General features: G+C 39.7%; 1 protein-coding gene across 5 annotated transcripts in view; it reads left to right on the top strand.

Annotated features, from left to right (window-relative positions):
* Window positions 1-17,492, top strand: part of LOC112046466 (rab GTPase-binding effector protein 1) — a 449,904-nt gene that overhangs the window by 429,705 nt on the left and 2,707 nt on the right. For 2 of the 5 annotated variants that reach the window (XM_052885662.1, XM_024083086.2), the window contains 12 exons: window positions 1,888-2,025; window positions 3,643-3,749; window positions 6,835-6,921; window positions 7,974-8,081; window positions 8,659-8,722; window positions 10,637-10,890; window positions 11,014-11,246; window positions 12,847-12,940; window positions 13,908-14,083; window positions 14,289-14,391; window positions 14,476-14,592; window positions 17,128-17,238. In XM_052885662.1, coding sequence (XP_052741622.1) covers window positions 1,888-2,025; window positions 3,643-3,749; window positions 6,835-6,921; window positions 7,974-8,081; window positions 8,659-8,722; window positions 10,637-10,890; window positions 11,014-11,246; window positions 12,847-12,940; window positions 13,908-14,083; window positions 14,289-14,391; window positions 14,476-14,592; window positions 17,128-17,238 — 1,592 coding nt within the window. The remainder of the gene's footprint in view (window positions 1-1,887; window positions 2,026-3,642; window positions 3,750-6,834; window positions 6,922-7,973; window positions 8,082-8,658; window positions 8,723-10,636; window positions 10,891-11,013; window positions 11,247-12,846; window positions 12,941-13,907; window positions 14,084-14,288; window positions 14,392-14,475; window positions 14,593-17,127; window positions 17,239-17,492) is intronic. The other 3 variants (XM_024083087.2, XM_052885664.1, XM_024083088.2) reach the window with 3 other exon arrangements.

The following is a 17,492-nucleotide window of genomic DNA, read 5'->3' as shown; positions in this document are numbered from 1 at the left end:
TATCTGCTAGATGCAGATGCAAATAGGCTACAATTTGAAATATTATACATTTTTGTGTTCACATCCTGTCAACTGCTTTCTTATTGCCAGATAAGCCCACTAAATTTGGTAACAGAATATAATTTAAGTGATTTTCGTCATCAGCACATTAAAATATGTTTATATTCACTTAAAATTGGTCTTGTTTGTATAAATAAATTTAAATAACTTTCAAGGTTAAAAGCAAACAATTACCACAAAATTGTTATTATATTATGTGCTGTATTGAATTTCTGTATACATTAGTTCTAATAATAGAGACTTATGTGTAAGTTCAAAAATAAGTTTTTATATTCCAGTAAATAGTTGGTATGAATAATTTAATTTAGCATACTTATGCCATTTGTGTTAATAATGAGTCATTAACATAATACCACAAAAATAATAACTTATTTTTAGTTTTTAAAAAGAATATATGCCATATCTTTTATGAATATGATCAATATTCCCCTTCTCTTCCAACTAGTTGTTGAGACTATTAGGAGTGAATTTTTTTTTAATTTCTCCACATTATGATATGTACAACAATATAACTGTGTTAAATTATAATTTAATAATGTGGGGACTGGTGCTCGCACTGGGTGCAAAACCTGTGTTGCAAGACACCAGGCCCTATCCCCGCACCTAATAGGTTAGTAGATAATCCTAATAATATTAACAATGAGTGGGTACAACAATAGTTAAATGGGGTGGGAATCGAACAACCTCCTCTGAGTGATGAGTCTGACCTCTTTACCGTTGAGCTATTGACTTGCTATGCTCTATGAGCTTTAAGCTAAACTACTTGAATACTGAAGAATCTGTAACATGACTCACAACTAACAAGTTACATTTGAAATAATCCTTGATTTAGTGCTGTTTTTGTTCAAATGTTGACTATGATGAGAGTGCATATGCTGTGAGTGGCAAGGTAGGCAAGCAGCATGCTGGATTAGTCAGAATCTACTGTAATAAGTAGTTTTATGTGATCTATTAATAAAAATCAATATCATTTGAAAGGCTGGGGACAAAAGAACAGTGCCCTATGGGGGAATCTATATAATCAATATCTAAAATTTTGCATTGAGCAGCTTAATGGAGGATCTTCTGAAACACTAGCAGTAGTAGAGCTTTGTGACCAAGCTGATTCAGACAAATACCAGGGCTATGTTGTCTGCCAAGCAAAATTATATTTGTTTTGTTATAAAGGGCATTTGTTTTGCATAATTGGCAGGTCTATCAGGTGTACAGATGCAGGGCAACACATTGTATAACATAATGAATTCAACTCTCCATTGATCCTGTGGTTATCTGGTTCAGCTACGGACAATGAGGTCCAGGGTTTGAATCCCAGGCCAAGCCAACAAAAAAAAATAGGTTATTGGGATTTTTACAAGAAAAATCTTAATAGCAGCCTGGTGTTGGGAAGTTAGCGGTGTTAGTACACCACCACGCCTTGGAGAGCACATAACGCTGTCAGTCCTGCGCCTGATCTCTCACTGGTTGTGTCGGTTTGACGTCCCATTGGATTTCAAGAGTGAGGGAAGAGAGATTGCTCCTGTGCTTTAGCACACTTGTACACTATAATATTTCCTGCGTACATGGTTAATCTAACCATGAGATTAGCCGCTGTGAAAGAGAAGTCGGTCGGGAGCATATATATTAATATTAACATAATGCACATATCCTGTGACATGAAGATCTTTACCAGGAGATGGCTTACCACTTAACATAAGGTAGATATACTGCTTTATTCTGTTAAGTATTACTGTAAAAAAAACAGTAATTAGCTATAGTCAAAGTCAGAATACATCTCAGTCTACATCCTTCATGTCTGAACTACTGTACAATTGTACATTACATTTGCAGAGGACCTGCGCTCTCTCATGCAGGAAAAGCAACACCTGGACTCTGAGGTGATGGGGCTGCGCGCCGAGCTGCAGCAGCTGCAGACACTGAGTGAAAATCAGAAGTCAGAGATACAGAGCTTGCAGCTGCTCGTTAATGGTAGGAATGATATTTAAACTACAAATATTATTGTATGCATCAATACATTGAAATCATGTATGCTCTAGAATGCCCATACAGTATCCTAGAACATAGATATCTTTTTATTTAGTTCTATACAAGTTAGCCCTTGACTACAATTTCGCCTCATGGTAAGTGATGATGCAATCGAAGATGGAAGCTGGCTAACTTGTAAGGAGTAAAAAGAAAATCCACACACCTTTTGGTTTCTACACAACATCATACCAGAACACTAAATTGCTTGGCGTTACGTTTTGCGGGTAGGGTGGTAACTAGCTACGGCCGAAGCCTTCCACCAGCTTGACCTGGACCAATTAAGAAAATCTCATTTGGCCCAGCCAGGGATCGAATCCAAGACCTCCATCTTGCAAATGTGCCACGGAGGTCGTCAAAAATGAATATATAATATTAACCATTCCATCTTAGGCTTAGGATTGTGATAGCAAATGGTGGCCTATACAATGTAAACAAATTAGCTTTGTATGATTAGTTCTCTTACAGACTGTATAATATCTAATGATTTACTTGGTTGTTGTAAGACAAAATAATAAGACATATAAATGAGAAATATAAAAATTCGAGTTGAGTTTTTCTTTAATATCAATATCCCATAGACAGTTTTAACAATGTGTAAAATTAAGTGGAGTTGTAGAATTTAAACTTGCATTTTTATTCAAACTAATACCTTACTGTAGCCTCGCTTGATGTACATATGTTTTGGTACTGAACTAATGTGGCTTATTTTATTCACACACAAAACTGCTCAACTATGTCTTTGCTAGCAACACTACACCTACATGAGAGAGACAAAAATCTTAGCATTCTATGGTTTAACCGTGCGGGTGCCGTGTCCATCGCGTGGTAGAGAGAAAAACTCTGAGCAGAGTCCTGAACTTGCATATTTTAAAAACAACCGAATAACTCAAACTATTTTATCAGTGAGAGAGAGAGAGAGTTTATTATTGAAAAATCACGACAGTAATTAATCAATTCATGTTCATTAGAGTATATTAATTATAATGAGTTTTATCACAAATAACAATATTTAGGAAGTTTTCCTCAAACTATCGCAATTTGTTAGTCCTAGTTTTGTGTTTGAACAAACATGTTCCCATTCACTCGCAACACATTTTGTTTTTGGGGCCCTCAAGGTACTCTCGTTTTTAAAGTATATTTCAAGGCATTCAAATTAACTCTCAATGTGCGATGAATAATCGTTTTTCTTTAAAGTTTAACCTGCAAATCTATGTATAGAGTATCCAAACCCAACAAAATGACATTAGAAGATGTTGACTCTACTACAATTATTAACATTTTCTTTCTTTTATACTGTTTATTTGTTGGATTGTCCATGTCCACATACCCCAGCATTGTTGATCATTGTCCCAATCAAGATTAGCAAAATTTTTGACAGTACTGTCATAAATAATGGACCATAGCATACAGCAGAGAATATTTTATGTATATCATGACACTGCACTACCTAATGCCAATATGCCTAAAATGAAGTTTCATATTCAATTTATAATATTTATAGTATCAAGATTATAATATTTTATTTCACCTCCCCAACACATAAATATTGTGTGTGCGCAGAGACAGTGGAAGTGTCATCGTCGGGCTCGGAGGAGGTGCGACGGCTGACGGCGCGCAACTTGGAGCTGGAGAAACAGCTTGCGCAGCTCAAGCAGCAAAGTACATTTGTGAGTACTGCCTTCTGACCTTGTCATACTTGCTAATCATCATCATTGTCCAATATAAACATGAAAGAAAAAGACACATTGGCAGCAGAGTTAAAAGATTATGAAGCAATAATTTCAATTACACCGCTATTGGTCGATATGGTGATGGTTTACCTAGAGATATTGACCCAATCGGTACCCGTTTAGAATGCTTTCCGAGACACACCTATTAGTCAATTTCAGAAGAAGAATCACGTTTCTCGAGTCTTTATATACATTTCGCGTCAAATAAATTTGCCGCTCTGAAGTTAGTACTTTTGTTTAAGTTAAAATAGCATTGCGCACATTACTCGTAATATGCAGGTTGGAAAAGTTTTTTGACACGAACTGTATGTCTAATTCTGTGCCATACTTTACAGAATTATTCTTTAATTATTTTAATTTTTACTTGTTTTCTCATTCATATTTCTTGTAGGAAGCTTTTGCCTAAAATAATACCCGCTTCCCCCATGGTGGTAGAATCTTAACAAGTAGTCAACTGACGTATCAAAAGTGCTTGTAAACTGAGCCTACTTGAAATAAATGAATTTTGAATTTGAATTTCGAGCATATAACTCAAGGGACGCTATGTTTAAAATGCAGTCAAATTGCACCCAAGTTGGGTGCTATTCAAATTAATATTAATTAAAGTAGGCTGTTTTACAAGCACTTTAGAAACGTGAAGTCAGTGATCAGTGATCAGCAGTTCGGTAAGCGAGTTCTATCGAGAAGAGCCTACAAGGAACTCGGCAGTTGCTCTCCTTCAAAAGTACAAATCAAAAACCATTAACTCATTTTGTAGTCAATAGATAACTTTTTAATTTTTGAAAATTTACTATCCAAGAATATTCTATTTGGTTCCCCACAATCCTTTGTTTTTCCTATCTATTCATTTCATGCTGACTGGTTATCCATGATCATTTCATCCTCTAAGCCTCTTCATAAGCCTTTGTTTTCCCGGACCATTCATATGTTGCTACCTGGTTGCTGCCTCATTGTTGTGATTTTATCGGGATCAAATACCATTACCATTGTCAATAACATTGCTTAATATTATTAATTTATAAATATTACTAAACAAAGTCCTACGTCGCGTCTGTCTGCTCGCGGTAAACTCAAAATCTACTGAACGGGTATTCATGCAATTTTCAGCAAATGATACAGTGATGCTTAAGCAAGGGTTAGGTATATAATTGTTCTAGGTTTTGTAATAATGAATTGATTATGAAACACGGCTAAAACTCTAGTGAGTATGGTCGGAGTATGCCCGACTAATTTCGAACCCTTACGGGGCCCTTAGTCATGAGCTGGTTCTTGCAACACTTTTTGATAATTGGTTGAAATTAGACGAATTATTGGTAATGTCGGACAAAAGTTAGCCGATGGGAGCTTCCATTGAAACTGCTGCCTAATCCCTTCGAGATATATCTATCAAAACAATGCATAGTGGGATATTCCTCTTTTACAAATCTTCAAAAAGTCAGCTATGATAAGATCATATTATATGTCGACCTTTTAGGCATAGCAGAAACTATAAGTATTTTAAAGTAAGAATATATAATGTAAAAATTAATAAAATTGAATTTATTTATCAACCGTGCGAGCATTTTGCTTGGTTTTTATCTACATGTGGATAAACTAGTTGATTCATCTCAGTTTCCCGTTGTCTTGTAATCTTTCCTCTTTATAATATTACTGTAGATATTATAGAATATACGACACCGGAGTTATGACAAACTTAGGACAGAATTCCCAACAAGATTTGTTGTGGACTTGTCCAGTGGGCGTTTAAGGACAGAATTTCTTATACTATCCTAAAGAAAGTATAACAAAATCGCGCTTGTACTAAATTCAAATGAGGTCGATTGTTAAGTCGAAAATCTTGTACGCAAATATTTCGACGCTCAAAGGAATGTAAATTTAAACGGAAAGTACTTATAACCCTATACTGTCCGTTAACCGAGTACTATAAAATCAATAATATCGCCTCAGTACAAGTATCTGAAAACTATACATTATAATCAAATCATGAAAAATATAGTCTTTATTCAGAACTAGCTGACGCCGCGCGGATTCACCCGCGTGGTTCCCGTTCCCGTAGGAATACGGGACACTATAGCCTTCCTCGATAAACGGCCTATCTAACACTGAAATAATTTTTCAAATCAGACCAGTAGTTCCTGAGATTAGCGCGTTCAACCAAACAAACAAAGAGAATCTTCAGCTTTATAATATTAGTATAGGTAATCAATCATCAAAGTTAAACAAATACGTACCTACGTAGAGAACCTTCTGTGAGCGACGATCGACTCTCACTTAAGCCTAACTTGTAATGAATTATTGAAGTGTGTTATCGATGTTTGTCGTTAGTGTATCGTTAGCATATCGCCCTCTGCGGCTGCGTTTTAATGAGGCGCTGTTACTGCCGTATCTCAAACGTGTTGTTGTACTTCAACAGGTACAGTTTGAGTGCCTCTTATCGCTGCCACTTGTCTCTAAGTAGTTAAGTGTGTCGACATTGAAGTAGTTTAAGTGAAAGCAAATATTCAATTTAATTTATTTACTAAAAATATACGTTATTTGTTAATTAAAAGTTTAAAATAGCCCAATTTAACTAATCAATATGAATTATATACAAAAAGTATAGTAGTGTTTAATACAAAGTCTAAGTTACTGCTTTCTAGCACTAATAGTCTCTGCGCTAAACCGCGGACGGACAGACACGGATGAAACTTTAAGTTTATAATTATGTAACAACAATTATAAATGATAATCGTTTACAGAGTAAAAACTTTTGGGAGACTGTTATGAACGTTATATATTTTAAGGATAGTATTCATATTAATTCTCGCAAAAAGTAGATTTCAGTTTGGACCTGAAAGAGGTACTACCTAAATTAAACTCAACCATTCAGTTTTTTTTTTACATATTTTAAAGTATTCTAGGCGAGTATGTTTCACCATTGGCTATATTATCATCACTAACCATCAAAACGCTAGCATATATTTTGTTATATAAAATGTCGCGTGGTGTAAGCGATGACAAGCGTTGGCGTTGGCGTTGGCAGGAGTCGGCGCTGGTGCCGGGCGGGGGGTACGTGCGCTCGCTGGCGCGCAAGCTGGCGCTGGCCACCGACGAGCAACCCGTCAGGCGGGTACGTACACGTTGGCGTTGGCAGCAGTCGGCGCTGGTGCCGGGCGGGTACGTGCGCTCGCTGGCGATAAAGCTGCGTCAGGCGGATACGTACACGTTGGCGTTGTACGTACCCGTTGGTACGTACTCGCACGCGTACATGACACGCCCGCACACGTGCACTCTACTTCCAGTTACATCTATATCTTATTTTCTCTTTTTTCTCCTTATATTATGTCCCCGCTGCAAGGGGTCTGCTTCTGATTGCCTGGCAATCGCTTATTTACTTGTTGTCTTACTTCAGCAACAAGGATCATGCCCAATAAAATTGCTTTTTTCGTTGCATAATTTCTGTCATTGAAGTCCAATGACGGAGAAAATGTTTGAAGGCGACATAAATGTTGACGTGAACGAAAACCAAAAATGTAATCTATTGATATACAACAAAGTTTTCTAACTCAGATATATTCTGAAGCTTTATTACGTTTTCAACTAGTTGTTTTACTAAAATTTGGCAGATTTTATTTGCATTATTGCACTAAATTTTGAAGTCCTAAAGCGCTGATTATTATTATTAGATTGAATGGTATAAATACACAATCCAACCAAGACAATCTTTGTTCTTAGATAAAAGGGGGAGGTGCGCCGTTGCAATCCTATCTAAATATCCATCCAATTTGACCTAAAACAGTCTCATCCAATCCTACCTTGATTTTCCAATTGTTAAATCTCCTAAAAATCTTTTACGTCATGTACACATTGACAAACACACGCAGCAAGTAATCTATATTTATCTTCGTTTCGTTAAAGGTTTGATATTATTATCAAAAATTTGTATTTTAATTGTCTTACTGCGCAATTAAGTCCTCACTAGTGCGGTGTAGAAGTCTGTCGGGAAATTCTTACGTTTACGCGATGTTTGTAAAAAAAATAGTTCGTGTCAATGGAGCAACGGGCGTCCGCTAGTGAATATATAAAGCCCCGCACCCTGCACCGCACGTTTGAAGACTTTATATCCACTACCAGTCTCGCTGAGATCACAGTTGACATTAACTTTTTTTTTGTAATGTGTAGAATGAAGAGAGCGAGCTGACGACGTCCATCATCGAGCCGCTGGAGATGGAGATCTCCGCGCTCAAGGACAAGCTGCGCCAGACCGACGCGCAGCTGCAGGAGACTCTGGTCTGTGCCACAACAAAAACCAAAATCAAAATAATCAAATCTGACTGGAAATGGAACAGAGTAGTCCGAAAGTACCTTTTGCGTGATCAATCGAGTAATTGGTTATTATTCTGCAGATCTCCTATCTGCAGAATAATAACCAATTATTTATCAACCACGCCAAAATTTTACAAGGTCAACAAATGTTAAAGCTGAAGTTGAATTAGGCGGGGCACGTACTTCGAAGAGCATTTAAAGTTTGTTCGATCGCCGTCTTAGTTCATAAAATGTACTAACTATTTTAATATTTAGGTAAAACAATAATAGTCAAGTGCCACTTTATCTGGCCTGGCTACATGTCGATTCTCTTTCTACGATTGCTAACGCTTCGAAAACTGTACAGATGTATGGGAATGACATTTGCTACTGACAGGTCACGTGATCAAGATCTGACATTCCGATACATTTTTCTAGTTTTCGAAGCGTTTTCGATCGTAGAAAGAGAATCGACGTGCCTCTTGCCTAGGGGGGCTGATGTCGCAGGTGTTATGTTGAGCAAAATACTTCCAATTTTGATTAAACCTCAAACTACTTTCAGAAGGCCAAAGTAACAAACACAGACGACACGGCGGCCAGCGGCACTGACGCTAAACCAGACGCTGGTAAATGTTTTTTTTTATCTAAACTACGCTTTGGTCGTAAATATATTTATAGTAATAATGTTGATTGTTATTAAAGTTAAAACATATCTAGTATCACACTTAATACTATACAGGCGAAAGTTTGTGTATATGTTACTCCTTTACACTGCGGCTACTGAAGCGATTGGCTGCAATTTAGAATTGAAACAGATTTTACTCTGACTGACTCTAACATATGAGCTACTTTTCATCCCGGGAAAATTCATGGTTCCCGCGGGATTTGTGCAAAACTGAATAGGACTCTTCCCAGTGTCAATACGGAATTCTTACTTCTCTATTTTATTCTTAATACTCTACTTTATCTTTCTGTAGAATTAGCTAATATGTAAATATATAACGCTTGGCATCTCGGCACATACTGTCTTTAATAAGCTCTTTCGCGCTGTCCTACGTACCTCCCAGAAGGAGGCATATTCTGATAACAGTATAAAAGGCACTCCCTATTTAGCAAACATGCCAGTACTACAATATCTAGGCAAACCTATCAAGATGCGAAATTCGATTGATTTGACGATAACTAGTTGATAGACTATACTTCGTCTAGGCTACGTACATTAGGGTCTGACTTGAGTTTCTCTTCTTTTCATTGTGGTTCGTAGCATATGGGCGTACTTTTGCCACTCTTCATAGCTCGACAGCAAGCGGGTTATAAGGTTTGCCGCGTTTACTTCGCTTGTTCCTTCAGCCGCAGCTCTTAAGTCTGTGCAACCTGAGCACTCGAATAGTGCGTGCCTCGGGGTATTTTCTTCGTCACAGAAATAGCATGTCTCGTTTTGCGCTTTCCCAATGGCAAAGAGGTAGGTCTTAAAAACTCCATGACCGCTGAGCGCCTGCGTTAACCAGCGGTCTACCTCTCCGTGCTGTCTCTTGTGCCACCTTGTAAGGTCCGGGATCAGTTCCCGCGTCCAGGTCCCTTTCCCTTGTGCCTTCCGTTCTCTCTCCTACTCCGTTAGTGAGACCTCTCGGGCTTCTACGGATGATCTGTCTTTGTTTTCGAACAGCATCTCACGTTCCCTTACGGGTTTGTGTATATTTAATTTAATTTAAGGGCGCAATGGAAGTTTTTTTTTTTTTTTTAATGTAGTATAGGCTTAAGCTTGACCACAATCAAGCCTGATGGAAAGCAATGATGAGGTCTAAGATGAAGCGCGCTTGCCTAGAAGATGCCTATTCACTCTTGCCTTGAAGGTGCACAAATTATACGTGTCAGGAAACACAGACGCCGGAAGGGCATTCCACATTTTGGCAGTTCTTATTAGGAACGTTGACGCAAAACGTTTCGTGCGGGTTGATTGCACGTTGACAACAAAAGGATGCCATTTTTCACGGCGTCTCGCTGTTCTGTGGTAAAATGGGGACGGAGGAACTAGATCGTAAAGTTCCTGTGCACACTCTCCAAAGTATATGCGATAAAAGACCGATAGACTGGCGACGTTGCGTCGGTGTTGAAGACTTTGCAATTTTGCCCTTGTCAACGGTTCATCACCTATGATACGCCTAGCGCGACGATCAACCGAGTCTAATGCAGCGAGTTGGTATTTAGCAGAGCCATCCCATAGGTGACTGCAGTACTCCATGCTGGTTCGAACTTGTGCCTGATATAGGGTGAGAAGTTGTTCTGATGTGAAGTACCGCTTTACCTTGTTTAGGATGCCTAACTTTTTAGCTGCTGTCTTGGCCTTATTCTCGATGCATTTCCCGAAGTTGAGATTGGAGGATATGTTAACACCCAATAGCTCGATGCTATCACAGATGGGAATGGATATACTTCGGAAAGTGGGAGCCAAGGTGAAAGGGCTCCTTTTAGAAGAAGGAAGTTGGCATAACTTTAAAACCCCGGACTTTAGCCTACATTGATAATGTATGTTCTGGCAGAGTGCCGGCAGCCGTGCGACATGTGCGCCAACTACGAGCAGCAGCTGGTGACGGAGCAGGCGCGCGTGGAGTTCTCGCGCGACCGGGCCGCGCATTTTGAACAGGCGCTCAAACTGGTGAGTACTTGTGTATGTGTGTCAGAGTGCCGGCCGTGCGACATGTGCGCCAACTACGAGCAGCAGCTGGTGACGGAGCAGGCGCGCGTGGAGTTCTCGCGCGACCGGGCCGCGCATTTTGAACAGGCGCTCAAACTGGTGAGTACTTGTGTATGTGTGTCAGACTGCCGGCTCAGCACGAGCTGTTGGTACACAGTGCACGTCGATACTCGATGTATCGTTCGATGGCTTACAGCGATGGATGTTGTGCGCTCGTTGCAGGCCACGGAGGAGCTGGAGGGCGTGCGCTCCGTGCACGACGAGACCATCCGCAGCTGGCAGGCGGAGCGCGCCGAGAGCAGCCGGCGGCTGGCCGAGCTGGCGGGCTCGCTGTCCGACGCCACCGCCGAGCTGGCCAAGCACGCCGCCGCCGCCGACGCCGCCAGCCGCCGCACGCTCGAGAGCGTCACCGCGCTCACCGTCAAGCGAGAGCTGCTGGAGAAGAAGCTCAGCACGTGAGCGATGTTCTTTTGACAGGTTTTCAAGGGAAATCCTCACCAGCCAATACAAATTCGGCCTCAGGAACCCAGGTATACCACCATATAAAAGTATATGAAGATGATAATATGATGTGTAATTAAGGATCTGGTTAAATAATTGACTTGATAAAATTATGTTTGGTGGGCCAAAGCGACGAAGTATTCTTTTTTCTGAAGAAGCTTAACAAACAATAAAACGAACAAACAAACTAATCATTAGTCTTAAATTAATAAACAATACGAGCCAAAACGCCTATCGGCCATCACGGTCTATATTTCAACTGTTTCATGACATCACTATAACAAATCATACAATATAACAAATCATCAAGTGTGTTACAAAATGGACGACAGCGTGTTTGACGTTTGGAAAATTTTAAAAAAATACGTGATATTTAAATTAAGTTTTATAAGAAATCCTGAACTTTTATTAATTGATATCGATATTTTTCGGTCCCTTATTTCATGTAATTACACGAAATTAATATTGTTTATATTAAACTAGCGGACGCCCGCGACTTCGTCCGCGTAAATTTCGATGTCAACTTTACTACTACCCCTACCCTACCCCTACCCTACCCTACCCTACCCCTACCCTACCCTACCCCTACCCTACCCCTACCCTACCCTACCCTACCCCTACCCTACCACTACCCCAACCCTACCATACCCAACCCCTACATCTACCCTACCCCTACCCTACCACTACCCCAACTCTACCCTACCCAACCCCTACATCTACCCTACCCCTACTCTACCCCAAACCTACCCGTGTGTCGTGTGGTTGTAGGAGGTAATCTCTGGATCTACTGGACCAATTTGGAAAATTGTTTTACCAATAGAAAGCTACGTTATTTGCGAGTGTCATAGGCTATGTTTGATCCCCATATTCACACGAGAACGGGAACTACGAAAATGAAAGCACCGGGCGTCATATAGCGGAATGTCTGCGTCTTTTAGAAATTTTGTATTATCTCCGAAACTATTTAAGTAATTAACATACTGTAAAGGGCAAATCTTATCTCCATAATATCCTTGTGATTATTAAATAATTTATTTTAATAAGGATTAAAGTTTAGTTGTATAAATAATGACGTAAACCTAAGTAAATAAAATTAATAATTTTTAAAACACAAAAGGTACTATATCTGCTAATATATAGAAGATAGATATATGGTGTCGCGGACTTTTTTGTAGAACTTTTAAAGATACATAAAGTCTCCATACATTAATTTCAATTTTACACAATAGTTCAGGCAGCGCATGCGAATAAGTCCGTTTAAGAGGATTTTCAGTCCGACCTGTATGCCAAAAACTGTGATAACTCGGCTAATATATATGATACCAATATAAAATATAGCCTATAGCACTTCCCGATAATGTAGCATTCTACTGGTGAAAGAATTTTTAAAATCGGACCAGTAGTTCCGAAGATTACCCCATTTAAAAAATGTGACAAACTTACAAACTTACAAACTTTACCTCTTTATAATATTAGTATAGATTTGATATGAGTCAACTACCCTATCGTTTGTGTGTTCCAAACTAATGTGTTTATTTGTATGTGTTACTGCAGGTTGGAGAGAGACAACGCCATGTTAGTCGGCGAGTTCACGAAGAAAGCGGCAGAGATGCAGAACGAAGTCATCAATCTGCCCAACAACGTTGCGGTGAGATTTGCTGGTTTATAAATACAAAAATAATGATTTCATAAAATGTGGTTTACATAGCAGTACAGTGATAGGAACCATCCCTGTAGTACAGTATTACTACTGCAACTTGCGGCGGACAGCAATCTAGTGCGAATACGGAGCTCTTCTCTTTTTTTTTATGTGTGCTTGCCAGGTTTACCTTTTATCTAAATGAAAACTTAGTTATTTAGTTTGATCGCTTTGTTCTTCACCAAGCTTTATTTCTGGGCAGTTCGGGTGTATGTGTAAAAGTGACGTTCGTAGATTTGGACGCGCTGGCTTTAACTCTCCAAATTCGCATGTCACTCACTGCAACGTTCGCTGTCCTCAGCGAACGTTGCAGTGAGGATACCTGGCGTATCAGGCAAGTCAGCAGTGTACAGGGTATAGAGCACTGGTCCCAACACTGATCCTTGCGGTACACCTGCCTTGATTATGTAAAACTTAGAGCTATCTTCGCCCTCCACGACTTGATGTATTGTGTCTTCTAAGTAAGATTTAAGCAGTGTAAATATTGTGCGGGAAGTCCTTTTTTAGTGTTCCGAACGTACGTAGTATTATTAATATAATGGCCTTGCTACACTCTGTGAAAAGCTTGTTGAACGTCTAAAAAGGCCGTGGAGCAATATTCTTTCTTTTCGAGAGACTGTCTTATTTTGTTGACCACTCTATGTATTTGCTCAACAGTCACTATACCTAGTGGCAATGGGCGAGTCATATTTGTTGCAGAATAAATGGCCACTGGGGCAAATGTGAGATCAGAAACGTGGCATACGCATTGAAGGATGGCCTCCAGCTCTGCGGTTTGACTATCTTTAGAAGTGGAAAATGGCTGGTGGCTGGATAAAGAAGGGAGGATAGTGTGTGTGCTAAATCTTGAGTAGACCTATACGTCTAGCAGTGGAGAAATACAAGCTAATGGCAATGATGATGATATTGTTCGCAGGATCTGCACGAGCAATCGCTGCAGATGCGCGAGCAGCTCATCTTTTGCGAGACGGGGCGGCAGCGCGCGCTGGCGGGCGAGGAGGAGCTGCGCAAGCAGCTGCTGCAGACGGCCGCGCAGCTGCACCGCCGCGACAATGAGCTGGCGCAAGCGCTGCAGCGGCTCAAGAACGCCACGTCAGTAGACTAGTTCCTCATCTAGCAGCTCATCTGCGCGAGACACTCAGTTGGGTCTCTGAGATTTATACCTCACAAAGACCGAGTGCATGAAGTCTTCTTTGGACGTGTCTCTCTTTACAAAGGGCAGGGACGAATCTCACATTTTCTTCTCCGCTGCGAGCGATTTTTCGCAGCCGTTATCTGACTGATGATCTGGTTGCAGTGAGGAGCTGGACCGGCTGCAGACGGAGCGCGAGCAGATGACGGAGCTGGCCGACAAGCTGCGCCACTCCAACGACATGATCGAGCAACTGCTGGAGGACAAGGTAACTGCTGCTACTAAAGGAATCTGTCGGAAATTTCACTAAGCCTATATAGCAAATATGAGCTTTTAATAAATTGTTTATCAGAAGCGGCTGCAGACGGAGGCGCTTGAGACGCGCACGCGCGTGGCCGTGCTGCAGCAGGAGCTGGACAACAGCGAGAAGGTGCAGCAGGACTTCGTGCGCCTGTCGCAGTCGCTGCAGGTGAGCGCGCTGCTGTGTGGGCCCACTGCTCCGAGGTCCCACCGGATCACTGGCCGGTTGAGTTTACTCCAGATGCTTCAAGCCTTCCAGGTTGCCGACTGCCTCTTGGATCAAGATAACCGTTACTTACTAACGCCAAATAGTTTTATCCCTTGAGGAAAGTTAAATTATTCTGAATAAAAAGTACCCGTATTTTTCTGTAACATTTATTGAACGTGTGTCTAAAAATTGAAAGCGTGAAAACCTAATGAATAAATTTTTGCGTTTTGAATATAGCTTAGACATCATATAGGTTCATCATGTCAGCCGATGGACGTCCACTACAGGTCATGGGCCTTTTGTAAGGACTTCCTGCGACTCGCTTGATGTCGTCAGTCTATCTGGTGGGGGGTCGACCGACACTGTGCTTTCTAGTGTGGGGTCGCCATTCCAGCACCTTGGGAACGTAACGGCCATCGGTTCTTCGAACTATTTGCCCCGCCCATATGAGGCCCATAGTTAGCGACTAAGTCTCGGAACCATAGGTCATAGTCGTCGGGGTTGGCAGGGGAATCTCGGCCGGAGATTCTTAATACTCCTTGCCGGAGTTGCCGGGGATTAGGGGCGATGTTATATTTGTTCGGCCCATGTAAAGTTTTGCCCGATACTGACCACGCTGGGCATGCGCAGTGCTAGATCACTCGCGCCGATGTCGCTGCTGCCCGATACCGGCCTGAGACATTTCATAATCTAGCTTGTGGGTATGGATATACCGCCATTCGTCGGTTATGGGTTCATTAACGCCATTTTATCACGATGTTTCTATAATTCAAGTCTTGAATATACACTATACCTATAATAACGTGTTAGACAGAGAAATGAAGATGAATTTGAGAACCACACTAGTTATAATAAACATCGTTACAGAATACTATTCTGGTCTGTGGATCTGATAGTGAATAGGCTAGATGACACTTTTTTTTAAATGGTCTCATTCTTCGGTCTCAGTTCATTACCGTTCTACTAGACTAAAAAAAAATTTCATATTTTTTGAGACGTGACTACATGAAAATATTAATAATAATAATAATTTATTTATTCATCAGAAAGCAGGTTTACAAAGATTACTTAAATATAATAAGACCCTGATACTCTCTACCATAATAATTTGGTGTATGAAAAATTTAAATAGACTATGTATAATCCTAATTTAAAAGCAAACAAATAAAAAAAGAAAACATATGTAATAGCTTATACAATTTAACATTTTAAGATTCAATGATTATGACAAATGTAACTCAAAACTACTGTGACAGATAAAATAAAATAATAGTCATAATATATACTGTCAAAATTATTAAACCTTGTTAAATTTATTGCAAAGTCAAGTAATTATTACCAGTGAAATGTTAAAATGTCAATTAAAATTATGTCAAACACACATGTCAATTAAAATTATGTCAAAATATTTATCATACGTCAAAAAAAAAAAAAAAAGAATATGATTAAAATTTGTAATTTAAATACTCATTTAAGTTATAGAAACATTTATCCATAAGCATTTTAGAAACCTTACTCCTGAAACTATTTACATTGTCAATCTTATAGATATCTGGTAGTTTGTTATATATTGAAATTGCACTACAATGTACACTCTTAGCGAACATGTCAAGCCTTTTTGGTGGCATTATTAGCTTATCTTTTCTTCTTCGCCTGACATCACTTAACTCATTGTAACTTTTAAAATATTTAGGATATCTTTTAACTAGTAATAATATTTCTAATATATACAAACAAGGCAGAGGGAGAACATTGAACCTTTTAAACAAAGGTCTACATGAGTCAAGCGTGTGCAAGCCACATAAGGCCCTCAAACAAGCCTTTTGCTTAACGAACACAGTGTTTATAAGTACGGAGTTTCCCCATAAGATGATTCCATACCTTAGCAGTGAAGAAACATATCCATTATATGCCAACAAAGCTGTTTTGTAACTGTTGGTTTGATATAATCTTCTAAGAACAAATACAAATCTATCCAACTTGGCGCATAATTGTTCGATGTGGGATTTCCAATTGCAATATTTATCAGTTATTATCCCCAAGAAAGTTGTAGTTTCTACTTCATTTATAGACGACCCTTTATAACTAATTTTGAAATTTGAGGATATGTTGTTATATGGCATATATTGAATAAATTTTGTTTTCTGCATGTTGACTGACAAATTATTTCTGTCTAACCATTGGATAACTTTTGATAAAGCATCGTTACATTCAAACTCAATAGTTGATCTATCCTTGCCAGTAACGACAATAGTTGTATCATCAGCATACATAATGCATTTGTGTTTGATGACATTCGGGAGGTCATTTATATACAAAATAAATAATAAAGGACCTAGGATACTGCCTTGAGGAACACCATATGGATTTTGAATTTTAAAATTTGATCGGTATGTATTACATCGAAAATTATTTGTATTTAAAATTATTAGTATTAGTTTATACAAAATTTGATATGAGTCAAGCACCGTATCGACCGCGGCGACGTTGTCTCAGGTGCAGCTGCAGCGCATCCGCGAGGCCGACACGGCGGTGCGGTGGCAGCACGACGAGGACGTGGCCGACTGCAACGCGTGCCGCGCGCCGCTGCCCAACAACAAGAAGAAGGTACGTGTCCCTTGTCTCTGCCTGACATCTCAAGGGGGATTTGCACAGGTCGATTTTCGCCGTACGGCTAGTCACCAGTCGCATCGATTGTAAATAGAAAACAGAATCGCCATCCCATTTACATCGGTCGATAAAAATAACTTGTTCATTTCCAAAAAAGATAAGAGGAGAGCCAATCGTTGACGTGCTGACATCGACAGTTTTTAACATTCATGTGTTTCTTGAGAAACAAATAGTATTGTTTTTATCCATAG

Source organism: Bicyclus anynana, chromosome 14 (assembly GCF_947172395.1).
Source record: "Bicyclus anynana chromosome 14, ilBicAnyn1.1, whole genome shotgun sequence".
NCBI classification, from domain to species: Eukaryota; Metazoa; Arthropoda; class Insecta; order Lepidoptera; family Nymphalidae; genus Bicyclus; species Bicyclus anynana.
This window is presented reverse-complemented; position numbering and strand designations above follow the sequence as displayed.